This window comes from Balaenoptera borealis (assembly GCF_965194805.1).
Source record: "Balaenoptera borealis genome assembly, chromosome: 5".
In the NCBI taxonomy this organism is placed as follows: Eukaryota; Metazoa; Chordata; class Mammalia; order Artiodactyla; family Balaenopteridae; genus Balaenoptera; species Balaenoptera borealis.
In genome coordinates this window covers 76,052,269-76,068,819 of record NC_138862.1, presented here as the reverse complement: position 1 = coordinate 76,068,819, position 16,551 = coordinate 76,052,269, and the positions used below count along the sequence as shown (strand labels likewise).

The 16,551-nt window shown below is 41.9% G+C and overlaps 1 protein-coding gene across 6 annotated transcripts in view; it reads right to left on the bottom strand.

Annotated features, from left to right (window-relative positions):
* FGF12 (fibroblast growth factor 12) overlaps positions 1-16,551 on the bottom strand; it is a 543,244-nt gene that overhangs the window by 245,818 nt on the left and 280,875 nt on the right. The window contains exon 1 of one of the 6 annotated variants that reach the window (XM_082393379.1): positions 3,969-4,382. The exons of 4 other annotated variants lie outside the window; for them this stretch is intronic. Coding sequence is in view for 1 of the 2 variants with exons in the window: in XM_082393374.1 (XP_082249500.1) it covers positions 3,204-3,402 (199 nt within the window). In the remaining variant the exon portion in view is untranslated. One more of the 6 variants, XM_082393374.1, reaches the window with a different exon arrangement.

The window sequence follows — 16,551 nt, the reverse complement described above, 5'->3', positions numbered from 1 at the left end:
GTCTCCTTCTACCCGTTACCTCCTCTATGAGACCGTATTCCTGTTCTAATTACAAAATAATAATGATAACAATCCTTAATGGTAAAAATAAATAATGCACAAAGTTATTTCCATTCTTTGACAGAGGACACCCAGTTCATCATACTACTTTTTTCTGTGTTGTGTTGTGAAGTGCACAGGCAAGAAGAATCAACTGGATCAAGTTCTAGCCCCAATCTTTCCACAATCTAGCTGTGCAATCTTGTATAAACCACCAACTTGCTATGGCTCAAGGATTTCGTATCTTAGGAAGGATTTTGCTACACAATCCCAGTGTAAGCCATCACTGTGCTCCAGGGAGGGCACTCACAAAGCATCTGAGGTGTCCTGTGGTCCTGGAACTGTGCGATGGGAGGTCTTGCCCTGTCAATTCTCACATTTTCATAATGCAATATCATGATTTTGAAATCTGAGACCTTTACTGTGTAATTTCAGTATTCCCTCTGTGTTTATGAGGTTTCAACATGATATGCATCAGAACTTGGTGAGCTAAGACAAGGATTAAGAGACACTCAATGTGTCAGCCCTGAAATCAGAAATACAACCGTGGCCTTTCCCATCCAATACCTGGCTTAGCTTCACTGTTTCAGGCTCTCTCCCCTGGCAAGTCTGGTCCATGGAACTTGTGTCTCGACAGAAATTCAGAGTGGAAATTCTTTATCAGGACAAGTTATTCCACTTTACCATTTGTGACTCAGTTTGTAGTTCACAGAATATGGCTTAGAAGGGCTAGTGAGTTCAAGGATAACTCAAATATTAAGTGAACATAACATCAAAGCGCTTGTAAAACAGATTTGCTCAGATAGTTTTTCCTTTTGGTGTTTAGCAACTTCCTCCCAATCCAGCTAAAGAATCTTCTCTGGAATTGAGATGTGGAAGGTGCTATATCTCTCTGTATAGGCTCATCCCATACTACGTGAATCATAGTCACTGACAGCAAATCAACAGATTAATTGTTTGGCTTTGTTAGTAACAGTAACAGGACACTATCATCTTCCCCAAAAGCTCTGCTGCACCCTACGCTCCCATTCTTCTAAGCTAAGTTTCATAACAAACTGAAGTCCACGGTGGGCAGAAACATGTGTGCTGCCTTTGCACTGGGCATGTCTTAACAGGTCCTGTCATCTCTCTGCCAGATTATTACTGTGACATTTAAGCTAAAGGAATTCACCAGTCATGATCCTCTTTGCCAAAATGTACACTAAGTAGATGAAAAAGAGGGAAAGATTAAATGAACATTGAAAAAAACAATAAACTCAGCAATTCCCTCAAAGTCTCTATTTTCTAATAAAGATGCTAAGGAAAAGGTCACAGGAAGCAATTTTCTTATACAAAATTAAGCCACGCAAATCACTCATCTCCAAATCAACTTCAACAAAGATCAGTCGAGTTTATCTTATCCATTCACAAAAACAATCTACCTATCATCTTGATGACCTTGTTTGTAACTGAGGAGGCTGAGTAGGGTCTATTCACAAACATTATTATCCCAACTAGAGTGCAAGAACATACTTCAGAGACTGAGATATAAGAGTCACAAGGAACTCAGAGCCTTGAAGTCCCTTGCAGACCACATAAGCCCTGAGAGAAAATGGCCCCCAAATGATCCTTGCACAACAATACAACGGATTTGACTTCCCCCTAATATGAATTATTTACTGTGCAGAGATAACTCTAGTATTTTGCATACATCTTCCCTGTATAAAATGAACAGGCCATATTAATTGAATATAAAATAATAGGCTTTACTAGCTCCTGCCTTCAGATCATAATTATTTTTGTTTACTCCTGAAATTTACTATTTCATCAACATCACGGAATAAGAAAATGAGACCACTAGGGAGTGAATAACGTCATGAAAACTCAATGGAAAAATGAGATGAGACGGCTTTTTCATAAGGCTTAATCCCAAATTTCTAAACTAATTCTGAGCCCCACTTGTCCAGACTTTCCAAGTGTTTTCTTCACCCAATGACCCTAGCCCATATGCTTCATTCCTGGAACCCAGGAGAACATGACAGTCAGAGTTGCAAAGATGCTAACCTAAACTAGTCAACTGATCACAGAGCAAGCTTTCTCTCCAGACAGTATTTCCTTTCAGTTGTCCACAGTAAGGGTAGATCATCTGCAGATTGCAAATGACCCTGTGGGCCACACCCAGAGGATCAATAAAGTCTGATGGAAGCACAGACCTTGGAAATTCTGCTTTCATTCTCTCAAGGTAGCCTGGCTTAAAATGGGAATAATCACTCTGAAATTTTGAGGTATCCAATTTCCCTTTGTAAACAGAGACACATCAAAGAACAACCATTTGAATTTAGGGCCAAAGAAGAGAATCAGCTTCAGAAAGGCCAGGCCTAGAAGATCTCTGATAAGTCTAAAGTTTTCTTTACACTCCCTGTGACCAAATTGCAGATACTATGTTGTTCCCGTAATGTCCCAAAAGTAAGTGTGAGTGTGCAAAGGATGGGAGTAATAGGACAGAAAAGTTAATGAGCAGAGCCATTGGAAACAATGAGAGTAATGGGAGGAAGAGAATAGGAAAAGGAGGTCTGTGTAAAAGGAAGTGAAAGGGCATGGGTAAAAATGGGGAGGTGAGAAATTGATCAGAATGTGAGAAAGACTGGACATGATGTGTTGCTAGAGAAAGATTTAGAAAAAGACAGTAAATTTAAGTTCATCTGGTGTCTACTAAGTGTCTGTTATGTGTTAAGAATTGTGCTAAGTGTTATGAGAGATATAGGGAGGAAGGTTTATTTATATTTAGGTCCTCAGTAGGCAGATTAAACACTGGATGGATGGATGGATGGATGGATGGATGGACGGATGAAGGGATAGATGAGAAAGAGAGAGAGAGGGAGAATGAGGTGGTCACTGCCCTCAAGGACTCTACAAGCTCTATGGGACCAGGAGCATCTATATATGTAACTCTCACCCTAGTCAAACCGTGGTTTCATCAAGGTATAAAGTGTTTTCCTGAATATGGGACAAGACGCTATTAACTAACAGAGGGCGACTGAAAGATGTCTGAAAATTTTTGGAGAACGGGGGCCAGAATGGAAGAGGGGGATCCTGGTTCTCTTCCATGGATGCCCCCAGGTGCTTTTCAGAAGGGGAGGGGGGTGTCAGCCTCTAGGGAGCCCACCGTCTGTACCTCTACTGACCTGGTCTCCGCCTCACTGGCCTCTTGCGGCCGCTGCAGAAGCGCACTTTGCTGAATACCCCGAGGACGTGCCTCTCGCACAGGGAGCGCCCGTCTTTGCTGGGGCTGGAACGGCGCTTGGAGGCCGACACCCGGTCGCTGTTGGACTCCCTCGCCTGTCGCTTCTGCCGGATCAAGGAGCTGGCTATCGCTGCAGCCATAGCTGCTCAGCGCGGGCCCCAGGCCCCGGGTTCCACTGCGCCCTCGGGATCACGCTCCGCCGGGGCGAGGGCAGGACCTCGGCGGCCTGGAGGGACAGGGCAGGCGCGGGGAGGCAGTGCTAATATTTGAGAAGGCCGCAGTACCGAAAACCGGGCGCCCACAACGTTTAGTCAGAGTCTGGGCAGTGGCGACAAAATGTGTGAAAATCCAGATGTAAACTTCCCCAACCGCTGGCGGCGGGGGCGGGGCCGTCCCAGGCCTTCCTGTTAACTAGACTCTTGCACCCCAAACTTGCACCCCAAGGCGATCCGCGTCCAAGGGGCAGTGGGGAGTTTGGTCACACTGCGTTCGGAGTACCAAGTGGAAAGGGAAGAAGGATGTCCAAAACAACAAGCCGTGCCTCTGTTGGAGAGGCGCAAGCGTTGTAAGGTGTCCAAAGTATATCTACACATACATACATATAAAACCCGTTTACAAAGCAGTCTGGACCGAGGCGGGTAGCGTGCCCCCGGTAGAAAATACTAAAAAGTGAATAAAACGTTCCTTTAGAAAACAAGCCACCAACCGCAAGAGAGGAGAGGAAGGCAGCAATTTAACTCCCTGCGGCCCGCAGTTCTGGAGATTAGGAGGTCCGTCCCGGCTGGGTGAGGTCTACGGAATGCATCGCACCGGCTGCGGTTCTCCCGGGGCCCGCCGCCCGAGTTCTGGAATTCCGAGAGGCGCGAAGTGGGAGCGGTTAGCCGGAGTCGGGGTAGGGGCGCCAGGCGGGGGCAGCTGTTTCCAGCTGCGGCGAGCGCGACTCCCCGCCAGCAGCGCTGCAAGGAGAGCGGGAGGCGCGGGAGGCGAGGGAGGGGGGAGGGAAGGAGGGACGGGGAAAGAGGAAGGAAGGGAGGGAGGGAGATCCTCGAGGGCCAGGCACCCCTCCGGGAGAAACCCGCGAGAGGCGAGCGCCGCGGATACGCGGGGTCCCGAGAGCAGGTGCTCTTTCTCTTTCCTCTTTCTTTCTGGCACAAGACGGGCACAGTTGGTGATTATTTAGGGAATCCTAAATCTGGAATGACTCAGTAGTTTAAATAAGCCCCCTCAAAAGGCAGCGATGCCGAAGGTCTCCTCTCCAGCTCGGCGCCCACACGCCTTTAACTGGAGCTCCCCGCCATGGTCCTCCAGGGGCCGCCGCACCGAGCCGCTCTCCGCACAGGCTCAGAGGGAGCGAGGGAAGGAGGGGGCGCCCTAGCGAGCTCGGGATCAGGTCATCGCCGCGCTGCCCAGGGCTCCCAGGCTCGCGCGGCCCGGCAGTCGGCGGCTCACAGGCATCAGATCAGATGGGGATTACCCGCCGGACGCGAGGCCGATCACTCAGTCCCGCGCGGCCCATCCCGGCCGAGGAAGGAAGGGACCCGCGCGCTGCGAACAGCCGCGCGGCGGCTCGGGTGGGGCGGGGGCTGGCTGCGGGCGACGTCTGCTCGAGGCGGCTGCGGCTCCACTTCGGAGCTGCCCACCATGGTCTGGCGCCCGGGGCGCAAGAGGGGCCCCCTAGGCCGCCGGGTCTGGGGGGCGGGAGGCGGCCGAGTGTACCACTGGGGCCCTCGGGGCCCGACGCAGACTCTGGGGCCGGGGCCAGGAAGCAGGTGCGGGCTGCCGCCAACTCGGCCAACTTGCTGCGCGGGTGGCAGCTCGGAGCCGCGGGCTAGCGGGGTGCCCCCCGCCGCCTCCTCCCCAGGCCCCGGAGGGGGCGCTCAGGGCTGAGTCCCATTCGGGGGCTGAGGCTCCAGGCGCGCCGAGCCGCACCGGCTCCTGGACGCCACCGCCGCCGCCTAGCCGGCTCGCTGGGTTGGAGCGCTAGCTCCCCAGGAAACTCCAGGCAGGGACGACCGCCACCGAGACGGAGGGTGGGACGAAGCGTGGGCGGCCGCCGGTGTACCTTTGGCACTGCTCGCCCACCCGCTGAAAGCTTGGGAGCGCCCAGGTGGGGCCAGCCTGGGGGCCAGGCTCCCGGAGCGCAAGGAAGCGCAGAGAGCTCGGGTCCTCCTCCCCTCCCTCGCGCCCTCTGTTCCCAGACTCTTCCCCCTCCCTCTCGTCACCCCTCTCCCCCTTCTCCGTCTTCTGTCGTTCCCCTTTTCTCCTCTCTACGCAATCCTACGTGATTGAGGTTTGTATGAGAAATTCTCAGAGGCAGAACGAAGGAACTGCAGCTTCGGTCGGCTCTGTACCGTCCCTCCCCCAGGAGAAAACACTACCGGCCCGTTAAAGGATCCCGGGTACACAGAGAGGGGCTAGGGGTGAGGCGCCGACAAAGCAGTCTGCCGTCTCGCCAGTAAGCTGAAGCACAAAGAATTCTCTTTTTAGAAAGGAAGGCAGCGGACACTGGAGAAAGTAACAATGGCCTGTTGGGTCCACCTTCAGCACATTTTGGAACAGGAAAAAGTGTCTCCATATTTGAGGAACCCAGATCTCTGGTTTCTATCAGGAAACGTGCAAAACAGGCTCAATCCTTAAAATGAGGAACCAGGTGAGCACCCTGCACTGAGGGGAGGATGGAGGTGGAGTGAGAGGGTGACTGTGGGCAAGGGCAGTCAACAACCAGCTGCGGAGGGCAATCGGGTCTCCAGGAGTGCTTGTGATGACAGCTGGATGCAACAGAAAACTCAGCGGAGAAGATAATGTCACCCAAGTTAAAATGCAGCATGAAAAAATTTGGAAACATAAAGGAGTAGTCATGCTAAGGCCTGGAAGTGGCTATTAGTCATACTTAGTATCTCTCTTCAATCAGTCTTCAAATATCCCTAGTCCCTCCCCTTAACAGACATTTCGCTAAGCATCAAGGGTAGTGCCAAAAGATTTAATGGATGATTTCCAAGCAGAAACACGTATGTTGGAAATACCCTAAGAGTGGGCAAGGAACATGAAGGCCCTGGCAGCTACTGAGAATGGATGTGGGCTGTGGAGAGGGCCCAGGAATTCTCTAGATGTGGGCACAAACCTGTGGGCCTAGTAGAAGGAGAAGAATTGAGGCCTGTGAGGCTGTTTAGAGCAAGCACTGTGTTAAACGGCCCCACCACATCTGGGGGCCTGGACCTTGCATGCTGCAGCTGGACATAACACAGGCAGACAGGTTTATGAGGCAGACAGCTGGGAGGAGGATTAAATAGGCAAGGTGCCCTGAGAGGGGGGAATCCCAGCTGTCAATGGGGAGCACCACATCCCCTGCAGCTGTTCAGTGTGCCTGAATAAGGGCAGTAAACTTGGGATTCTAACAGTACATAACAAAAAGATACACACACACACACACACACACACACACACGCACACAGGCGACCACACACAGACCTCTTCTCCAAAAGTGAAGCCAGCCAAATACATTTTCAAAAGCGCATCTGGATGTGGTAAGGGACATTACTGAAAATCAATTGTTATCACTGTCAATGATACGGGAAATGTTCTGGGAACATCTGGGAAATGTTCACATTTCACAGATAAAATTACGTGTTTTCCTTCCTTGGCTACCACGAGGCTTGTCTTATTCTTGAGGAAGGCAGGTACAAATAGTACTGGCTGGCTTTGGGGGCTCCTTGCCTCTTGCAGTTCAACACCCAAAAAGAAAAAGGTCAGCTAAGGTGAGGAATCCAGAGAAATGGGCGAGAGAGGGGTGTATAGTGAGGTCTTGAGAAAATCACTGCTAAACTCTGAGTCTTTTTCTTATCCTCAAGATGGGAATAATCATTCCCATCTACCTCACAGAACTGAATATGTATGTGCAAGCATTCTGAAAAGTGGAAAATGCCAAATGAGTAAAAGAGATGATGACAGTGTTTATTTTTTTAAGAAAATGCATGATATTCTTCTGAGATGCTTTTTTTAAATGTAGATTCCTGATGGTTTCTCAGAACGTGAAACAGAAATCTCTGTGAGTAGAGCCCAGGAATTTTGAGTTTTTGACAAGTTCTTCAGGTGTCCAAGTTTGAGAGATATATAGAATAGATACATTTTAGATAACACATAATCCTAGAAGGGAGAAATAGACTCTCAAAAATTTAACACACTTTACTAGAACTACCGTCTGTGCCCGCCCCCACCCCACAAAAAAAAAAGGGCCTGGAAAGAGAATGTGTGTTCTCTAATCTTTGAGTGTGTTAATTTTTTTTTTCCTGTAGGTTTATGAGACATGAAAGATGTTTTGATGCAGAAGGTAGCCAGTGCAGCAGCACAGGATAGAAGAGGGTGATGGGGGAAGAGATGAAAAAGCAGGTAACAGTTGCTGTTTGAAGTTTTCTTTGTCTTGACATGACAGCATCGTTAGGCATTTAAGGAACAAAATGAAAACAATAAATGCTAGCTTTCTGAAAGTGACATTCCATGTCTTTAGATCGCTACTAAGAGAATGTGGTGTTTTCAATTCAGTTAGACAACAAAAACTTTACTTCTTCCCTTGCACTCCTGTGGCTATTGTCAGGGTGCTTTTTAGCTGTTGAGCCCTTTAACTCATCATCAGCATCATTTACTTCAGTTCTCCAGTGAGAAGAAGAGGTAAATACAGGGAAATCTGAGAAGTTAGGTCCTATTTACATGGCTGTTGAGATCAGAAGCAATACCCTCGTTAATTTTTTTATATTCAGAAATTCAGGGACTTCCCTGGCGGTCTAGTGGTTAAGACTTCGCCTTCCAATGCAGGGGGTGCGGGTTTGATCCCTGGTCAGGGAGCTAAGAGCTCACATGTCTCGCAGCCAAAAAATAAAACAGAGGCAATATTGTAATAAATTCAATAAAGACTTTAAAATATGGTCCACATAGAAAAAAGAAAAAAAAAAAAAAAGAAATTCATTAGTTTCCTACCTGGGCCACTAATTCTCGTAAGTTTTCCTTCATGGTTACTAGAACATTTCCAATATCTTTGCATTTGGGGTTCAGGAATGAGATTACATCAACCTACTGATGATTTAATTAAAATAATCAGGTCATTTTGAAGGGCAATATCTCAGGGATAACAATACCTTGACTTTTTTGCTCTATTTTTGAACAACTTGAGAATTTCCATTTACAATTCTGAAGACAGCGTAGGTGGAAGCAGTTGAATTACTTGGAGAAAGTTGCCAGATACACATTGAAAGGATAATTATATTTATATTTCTGACCTCCCTTCAAACAAATAAAACATGGTCTTAATCATCTCCATATTTTTAAGTCATCTCTGTATTCTAAAGGGAAAAAATACAGAATGTTGAATAGTTTTTCCCTTATTTATAGGTCAAGTCTTTCAACTCCTAAACCAAACTATTAGGATCACTGCAGTCATTCACTTGAAACCTTGAATTGGGCACAGATTGCATCCAAGGCCCTGTTTCAGTTACCAAGGGGAACTCTTTACACCTCTACATTCTCCCTGCCCTCAACAAGCTTATAGTTCATCTCATCACGATCTTATTTGGCTCCTGTCTTAATCACCCACTCGCTGTATGCTACCGGACAAGTTATTCAATCTCCAAACCACATCTGTAAAATACATCAGTGATAATGACACGAGCAGTACCTATCTAACTGAGCTGCTGCAAGGCTCAAAGAAGATGTGACCGTAATGTAAAGTATTAGAATGAGCACGCTGTCATTAAAATATCCATTTAAATCAAGTCCCTCCTATAAAATCCAGACTTCCCAAAACAGGAAAACATAGCTTGTGATTCATACACACCATCATTCACTCCTGGACATAATGTATTTAACAAAGGCTGGAAATCTACTTGAAATGAATGATTAACCTTGACATTGTAATGGCAAACAAAATTTTCATTAGCAGAATAGTGTCAATGTCCTTGTCTGTTGGGAACACAAAGGAGCCAAAAAGAAAAAGTGTCTCCATATTTGAGGAACCCAGATCTCTGGCTTCTATCAGGAAACATGCAAAACAGGCTCAATCCTTAAAATGAGGAACCAGGTGAGCACCCTGCACAGAGGGGAGGATGGAGGTGGAGTGAGAGGGTGACTGTGGGCAAGGGCAGTCAACAACCAGCTGCGGAGGGCAATCATCTCTTCTCATTTATCATCCTGCTCTGAGATCAGGCCCCTGACTCAAACCTTGGTGAATATGAGCTCACCAGCCTCTGACACCGCAAGCTTGACGGGCAGAAGAAGACCTTTTCTCCATGAATATTATCCCATACAATGGCTTTACTTCCATTTCCTTTTCTCTTTCAGATTGTCAGTTAAAACAGGTTGACAACAGCAACATAAACAATTACTTTCTAATAATTTGTGAATTCCTTTATGGTGCTTTATTCAACAGTTCAAAATTGAATTACTACATGTTATATGTTTGTCTGGTTTTGGTCATCTCTCAAAATAAGAAAGACAGTATATTTAATTCTTCTTTATGACACAGATTAAGGGTAGTATCCTTATTGCCCAAGTAGAGAAATTATCAATGTTTTGGAGGATGTCTGTTTTAATAAGAAACATAAGCTATAAATAATGTGAGCCAGGGCTAAGCTCCCTGCAGGGTTCTAACTGCATTGCAATTATTGACACATTGAATCCTTATAGCAACCCTATGAGGTATGGTCTGTCATTATCCTCATTTTATAAATGAAGAAACTGGGGCACAGAGAGGTTACATTGCTTAGTCAGTCACCCAGTTAAGAATTGGTAGAGTTCAAGTGTAACTAATTTATTTCCAGAGCTCCTCTTTTATCCTCTATGCTATATGTCAATAAAAACATGATATCATGAATAATTATATTGATGTAATACAATTTAAAGTAAGAGTGTAATTATCATTTGCATTGATATAGTCTTTTACTGTTTAGAAATCATTTTCACATGTATTATCTCACTGAGTTTCTTAACAACCTTGTGAGGAAAATTAAGGAGATAATAATAACTCAATTTTACAGATAAATTGAGACTCCAGTAAGTGATGTAATCTCCCAGGGTCACACAAGAGATGACTGAAGATACATGAGTTTAATCCAGGTCTTCTGACCTCAATGTCTCTCATGTCCCAATTAAGGTCACATAAAGAAAAAATGGGAATGTTATGTGTCCTTTCATTCACTGACCTCTAGTGCTCCCCTAGGAGGGTTTCACATCTTATAAATGACCTTGAAGAGATCCTTCAATGTTGGAAAGAACCAGGGGACTCAAGTGTTTCAAATCTCCTCCCTCTGCAGCTTTTACATCTCTCTGGGCCAGGGAACTAAGATAGTGGTTTTCTCACCCTTGGCATAAGAGGGTATTCTTTGGTTCTGAGGTTGTGGCCTCCAAATACTTTCCTCCTTAATTCAGTAATTTAAGTTGAGCTTCATGAGAAAACTACAGGGACACTAAATCAAAACAGAAATTAGACAAATCCGTAAGAGGATAAAGTTACACTTTTTCCATTCCTATTCCTAAAAAAATGTACACTGGTTTGGCTTAAAACACATGTTTGGCACTTGGTTATTTTCCTTCCTAGCTGGATTGAGGATATTAAAAAACTGCCCCAAGTGATTCTCCATCATTTTAGCCCTTTTCTAATTTCCAGTGTCACCGATTCAGTGATACCCCTTCCTTCTAGATGAGTAATGTAGCTTGAAGATCCTCGTAAGAATGTAAAACCCATAAGGAGAGGAAGATTGTCTGTTTTATTTACTTTCCTATCTCCAGTGCCTAAAATATCACTTAGTATATAGCAGATGCTCAATAAATACTTAAATTAATTAATTAATGAATTCATCCATCCATCTTTTTAAGTTTAAAATGATACATTTATTCTTATATCAAGAAACAAACTCAAACAAACAAACAAACTCAAAACTAATTCAAGGGTAGCCTCCACATTTCCAACTTGATCATTTTGCTTCATCAATACTCCCAAAAATCTGCCTAAATTCAATCCATCTATTAAAATTGGATAGCCTGAGAGGGTACATGGTACCTAGATTTCTGCCCTGACCAACCTCCACCCCTATATTTAGGTGTAGAGTTTCAGTTCTGATCTTTCCCTCTCTTCTCTCAATTTCTCTCTCTCTCCCTCTCTCTCTCTCTCTCTGTCTCTCTTTCTCTCTCTCTCACACACACACACACACACACTCACATTCAGAGAAGAAAAGGAATATAATAATGAAAAAAGAGAGCACAGACATCAGATAAAATGAGTAGTCAATTTTTAAAGTCTCAGAATATGATCAAAATGACCTTAAAATCGTTTGATAATCCTAACATTCATGCTGTCACCCATCTGTACTGAGCTGCTTTCTCCATGGACCTAGTTGCTCCATTTCTAATTTTAGATTCCAAATTTTCAGGGGATGGATCTTGTTGAAATAGCAGTCTCTTACAGCACCCAGCACATGACTGACACTCAAATTATATTATTAAAATTGTCATAAATTCACATTTTGTCCTCTGTGTGCACATAGCACTGGGCTCTGCGAAAATAACAAGTAGTGAAAGACCTCACTGATCCTGTTTGATATTTAATAAGATTTTATTGGAAATAACTGAAATATACAATCTGGTTAGAGAAAACTGTCAGGGGATCAAATGGGAGTTTGGACAAGGTGACCAGTAAGGTCCTTTCTAGTCCTAACTTTTTAGAATTCTCTAAAAATAAAATATAAAGTAGAAAGAATATGTGATTTAGAATAATCTTTCTTTGCATAATGTTACTTTGTGTGAGCCTAAGTGTATTTGCCTGTAAAATGACCTAGATTACTTAAAATAATATATTGAAAAGATAACACTGGTTTTTGAAACAAGAAACAGTATGCACGAGTGAATGAATAAATGAATGAATGGATGGGTAGATGAGTAGACGGATGTATGAAAAGTAGCATCATTCATCTACAAACCTCTAAATTCACATTGTTAGGCGAAACAAAATATCTCAAAACAAAAAATAAAAATATTTGGCAAGCTTCCTTTTGGAATGCTGTGGAGACAAGAAAATGTTCAAAAATTCCAGAGTAGTAAATGAAAGTACTCAGTAAAGTTCTAAGTTATTCACTTAACAATCATTTTCACATAAAGTTATACTCCCCTGTGCTTAATTTTGCCCACTAATACAGCATATGCAACATGAAATCAAGAGGATACTGGTGTAGATGGTTGTGTGTTTACCCAGTCAAAGCCAAGATAGATAGATAGATAGTTGTAAATAAGCATTTCAGTGCTCAGATATCTAGAAAGGAACAAGATGATTGCAAAAGCATATTTATTTAAACAGCATTTGGAGCAAGATGGAGAAATAATATTTTTGTAATGTTTTGGACAAGATATTAGTTTTTAAACATGCAGTATTAGCTAGATGGGATCTCATGAGGTCATAATCCCATTCTAGACAACGTATACATATTGTCATCACTAGAAACCATAGAAAAGAAACCTCTTTAAACGTAAGCTAGAAAATTGTCTCTAGTTGGTTGAGTATGCTAAGAATACAGCAATGGAGAAGAGGGCCATTCCTTTCTCTTCATTTTGACAGTTCTTCCTCTCATCCCAAAAAAGGAAAAAGACAAGGAAATAGCCATAGTTGGCTTTTAAAAGATAAGTAACCAGAGCATTTATTATTTTCTGAGGACAAAAGCCAGGGAAAGAATGTTGACTTTATGTTAAAAATAAGTGGATTTTATTATAAAAAAGATTCTAAATATGATCTATATATAAGAGTAGAAATAGAATTTGGGAGTGAGAATCATGACTTACATTTTTTGTTCCTGTGAGGATCTAGTACATCATTTTGACTATAGTAGATGCTCTGTAAATGTGTGTTGATTTAATTTTGACTTGAAAGTAATACATGCTCAGGATGAGTAAGAACAGTCTCAAGTTTTACCTTAAGCAAAACCTTAGGCATACTTTTATTAATAGTAGTATCACCTTTAGTCTCTGGTAGCATCAGTTAAGTAGTGGCTATGAAAAAAAAAAAGAAACAAATGTCTGATATAGAGGAAAACACATGGTCTTAATCTGGGAATGTGTTTTCCCTTATCCCCATTGGGCATCTAGCACAGATGTTGGGCTACCTTTTTCTGATGATGCTACGCTGATAAAACCCTAGTGTAAACCCACAACATTCTCAGAAGGGGAAGAGTTATTCCCTAAAGTGAGTAGAAAGTCATAGTTTCAGGCATCAGATAAAAAAAAGATATGGGCTTGGGAAGGTGCATTTAACTCATGGAGTAAGGTATGCTCTTCTTTTTTGTACCTGGATTTTGAGTAATCCATCCACACTTAAAGTTTTCCTGACCGTCAAGGGAAGAAATCCTCTACCAAACAGAATCAGGCCAGAAACTATATAGGAAAACAACCTCATAGAGACTCCTAAGACACTAGTCTAGAGCTGTGGACTCCAGAGAATGAACCATATCAAGTTATCTAGATGTTAGTTGCAAATTATCTCTGTGTTGTAATCTCCTTTGTTTCACACTGGCCTTCAGTAAAGCCTTATATTAACCCCAATTTTTATGTCAGTCAAGGAATCATTGGGTTTTAGTTCAGGCCTTTTAGCTCAAATCACTCAAAAACATAAACTGAAACCTCTACATTCGAAGTATAGGTTAAAAGTATTTGATAAAAACTCTCACCAAAGTGGGTTTAGAGGGAACATATCTCAACATAAAAGAGGCCATTAAGAAAAATCCATAGCTAACATCATACTCAAAAATAAAAAGCTGAAAGCCTTCCTGCTAAATCCCGGAATAAGACAAGGATGCCCACTCTCACCATTTCAGTTTAACACATTATTGGAAGTCCTAGCCACAGCAATCAGATGAGAAAAAGAAATAAAAGATATACAAATTGAAAAGGAAGAAGTAAAACTGTTACTATTTGCAGATAACATGACACTTTATATAGAAAACCTTAAAGTCTTCACCCCAAAACTATTAGAACTAATAAATGAATTCAGCAAAGTCTCAGGATATAAGATTAATACACAGAAATTTGTTGCTTCTCTATACACTAATAATGAACTATCAGAAAGAAAAAGTAAAAAAGCAATCCTGTTTAAAATCACATTAAACAGGATTTTAATTACTTTAAAAAGAATAAAATACCAAGGAATAAACTTAACCAAGGAGGCTATAAAATACTGATGAAGGAAATTGAAGATGATACAAAGAAATGCAACAATATCCCATGCTCTTGGATTGGAAGAATTAATATTGTTAAAACAACCATACTACCCAAATCAATCTACAGATTTAATGCAATCCCTATCAAAATACCCATGACATTTTTCACAGAACTAGAATAATCCTAAAATTCATATGGAACCACAAAAGATCCCGAATTGCAAAAGCAATCTTGAGAAAAAAGAACAAAGCTGGAGGTGTCACTCTCTCAGACTTCAGACTATACTACAAAGCTATAGTAATTAAAACAGTATGGTACTGGCATAAAAACAAACACATAGATCAATGGAACAAATAGCCCAGAAATAAACCTACATACCTATGGTCTATTAATCTATGACAAATGAGGCATGAATATACAATGGAGAAAAAGCAGTCTCTTCAATAAGTGATGCTGGGAAAACTGGACAGCTACAGTAAAACAATGAGATTAGGACATTTTCTTACACCATTTACAAAAATAAACTCAAAGTGGATTAAAGACCTAAATGTAGGACCAGAAACCTTAAAACCCCTAGAAGAGAACATAGGCAGAACACCTTGACATAAATTTTAGCAATATTTATATGTATTTTTGGATCTGTCTCCTAAGGCAAAAGAAATAAAAGCAAAAATAAACAAATGGGACCTAATTAAACTTAAAAGCTTTTGCACAGCAAAGGAAATTATCAACCAAATGAAAAGATAACCAATAGAATGGGAGGACATATTTGGAAATGATATAACTGACATGGAGTTAATATTAAAAATATATAAATTGCTCATACAACTCAGTATCAAAAAAAGAAAAAAAAAAACCCAATCAAAAATATGGGCAGTAGACCTGAGTAGACATTTTTCCAGTGAAGACATATAGATGAATAACAGAAACATAAAAGGATGTTCAACATCACTAATTATTAGAGAAATGCAAATCAAACAAAGAGCTATCACCTCACACCTCTCAGAATGGCTATCATCAAAAAGTCTACAAATAAATGTTGGTGAGGATGTACACTGTTGGTGGGAATGTAAATTAGCACAACCACTATGGAAAACAGTATTGAGGTTCCTTAAAAAACTAGAAATAGAACTACCATACCACCCAGCAATTTCACACCTGGGTATATATCCACAAAAAATGAAAACACTAATTCAAAAAGATACATGTACCCCAATGTTCATAGCAGCTCTACTTATAATAGGCAAGATATGGAAGCAACCATATCTTGTGTCTATCAATAGACGACTGGATAAAAAAGATGTGAGATATATATATATATATATATATATATATAGAGAGAGAGAGAGAGAGAGAGAGAGAGAATAGAATATTACTCAGCCATAAAAAAAATGAAATTCTGCCATTCTGAGCAACATGCATGGACCTAGAGAATATTATGTTGAGTGAAATAAGTCAGAGAAAAACAAATACTGTGTGGTATCACATATCTAAAGTGTAGCAAAACAGAAACAAACTCACAAATATAGAAAACAAACTAGTGTTTATCAGTGGGGAGAGGGAAATAGGGAGCGGCACATTAGGGATATGGGATTAAGAGACACAAACTAATAAGTATACAATAGATAAGCACCAAGGATATCCTGGATAGCACAGGGAATTATAGCCATTATCTTGTTAACTTTTAATGGAGTATAAACTGTAAAAATACTGAATCACTATGCTCTACACCTGAAACTAATAAAATATTGTAAATCAACTATACTTCAATTAAAAAAAAATAGTATTTGAGGGAAAGGAAAGATAGGGTAGAAAAGAGAAGGGAAAATAAGACTTATTAGGCATCTGCAATGCACCAAGCACAGTACTGGGCTCTATACAGGTTCTTTTACTTAATCCTCAGGGTAACCACATAAGGCCAATATTGTTATCCACATGTACAATGAAAAAACTAAAGGTCAGAAAGGTTAATTAATTGTCTGAAGTATGGGTCTGGTCAAGAATTCAAATTTAGTTTAGCTGACACCAAATCCAAAGCTTTCTTCGTGACTTTTTAGATGATGAAACCACAATATGAATTTATAAGGGGACTATCTATACTCTTA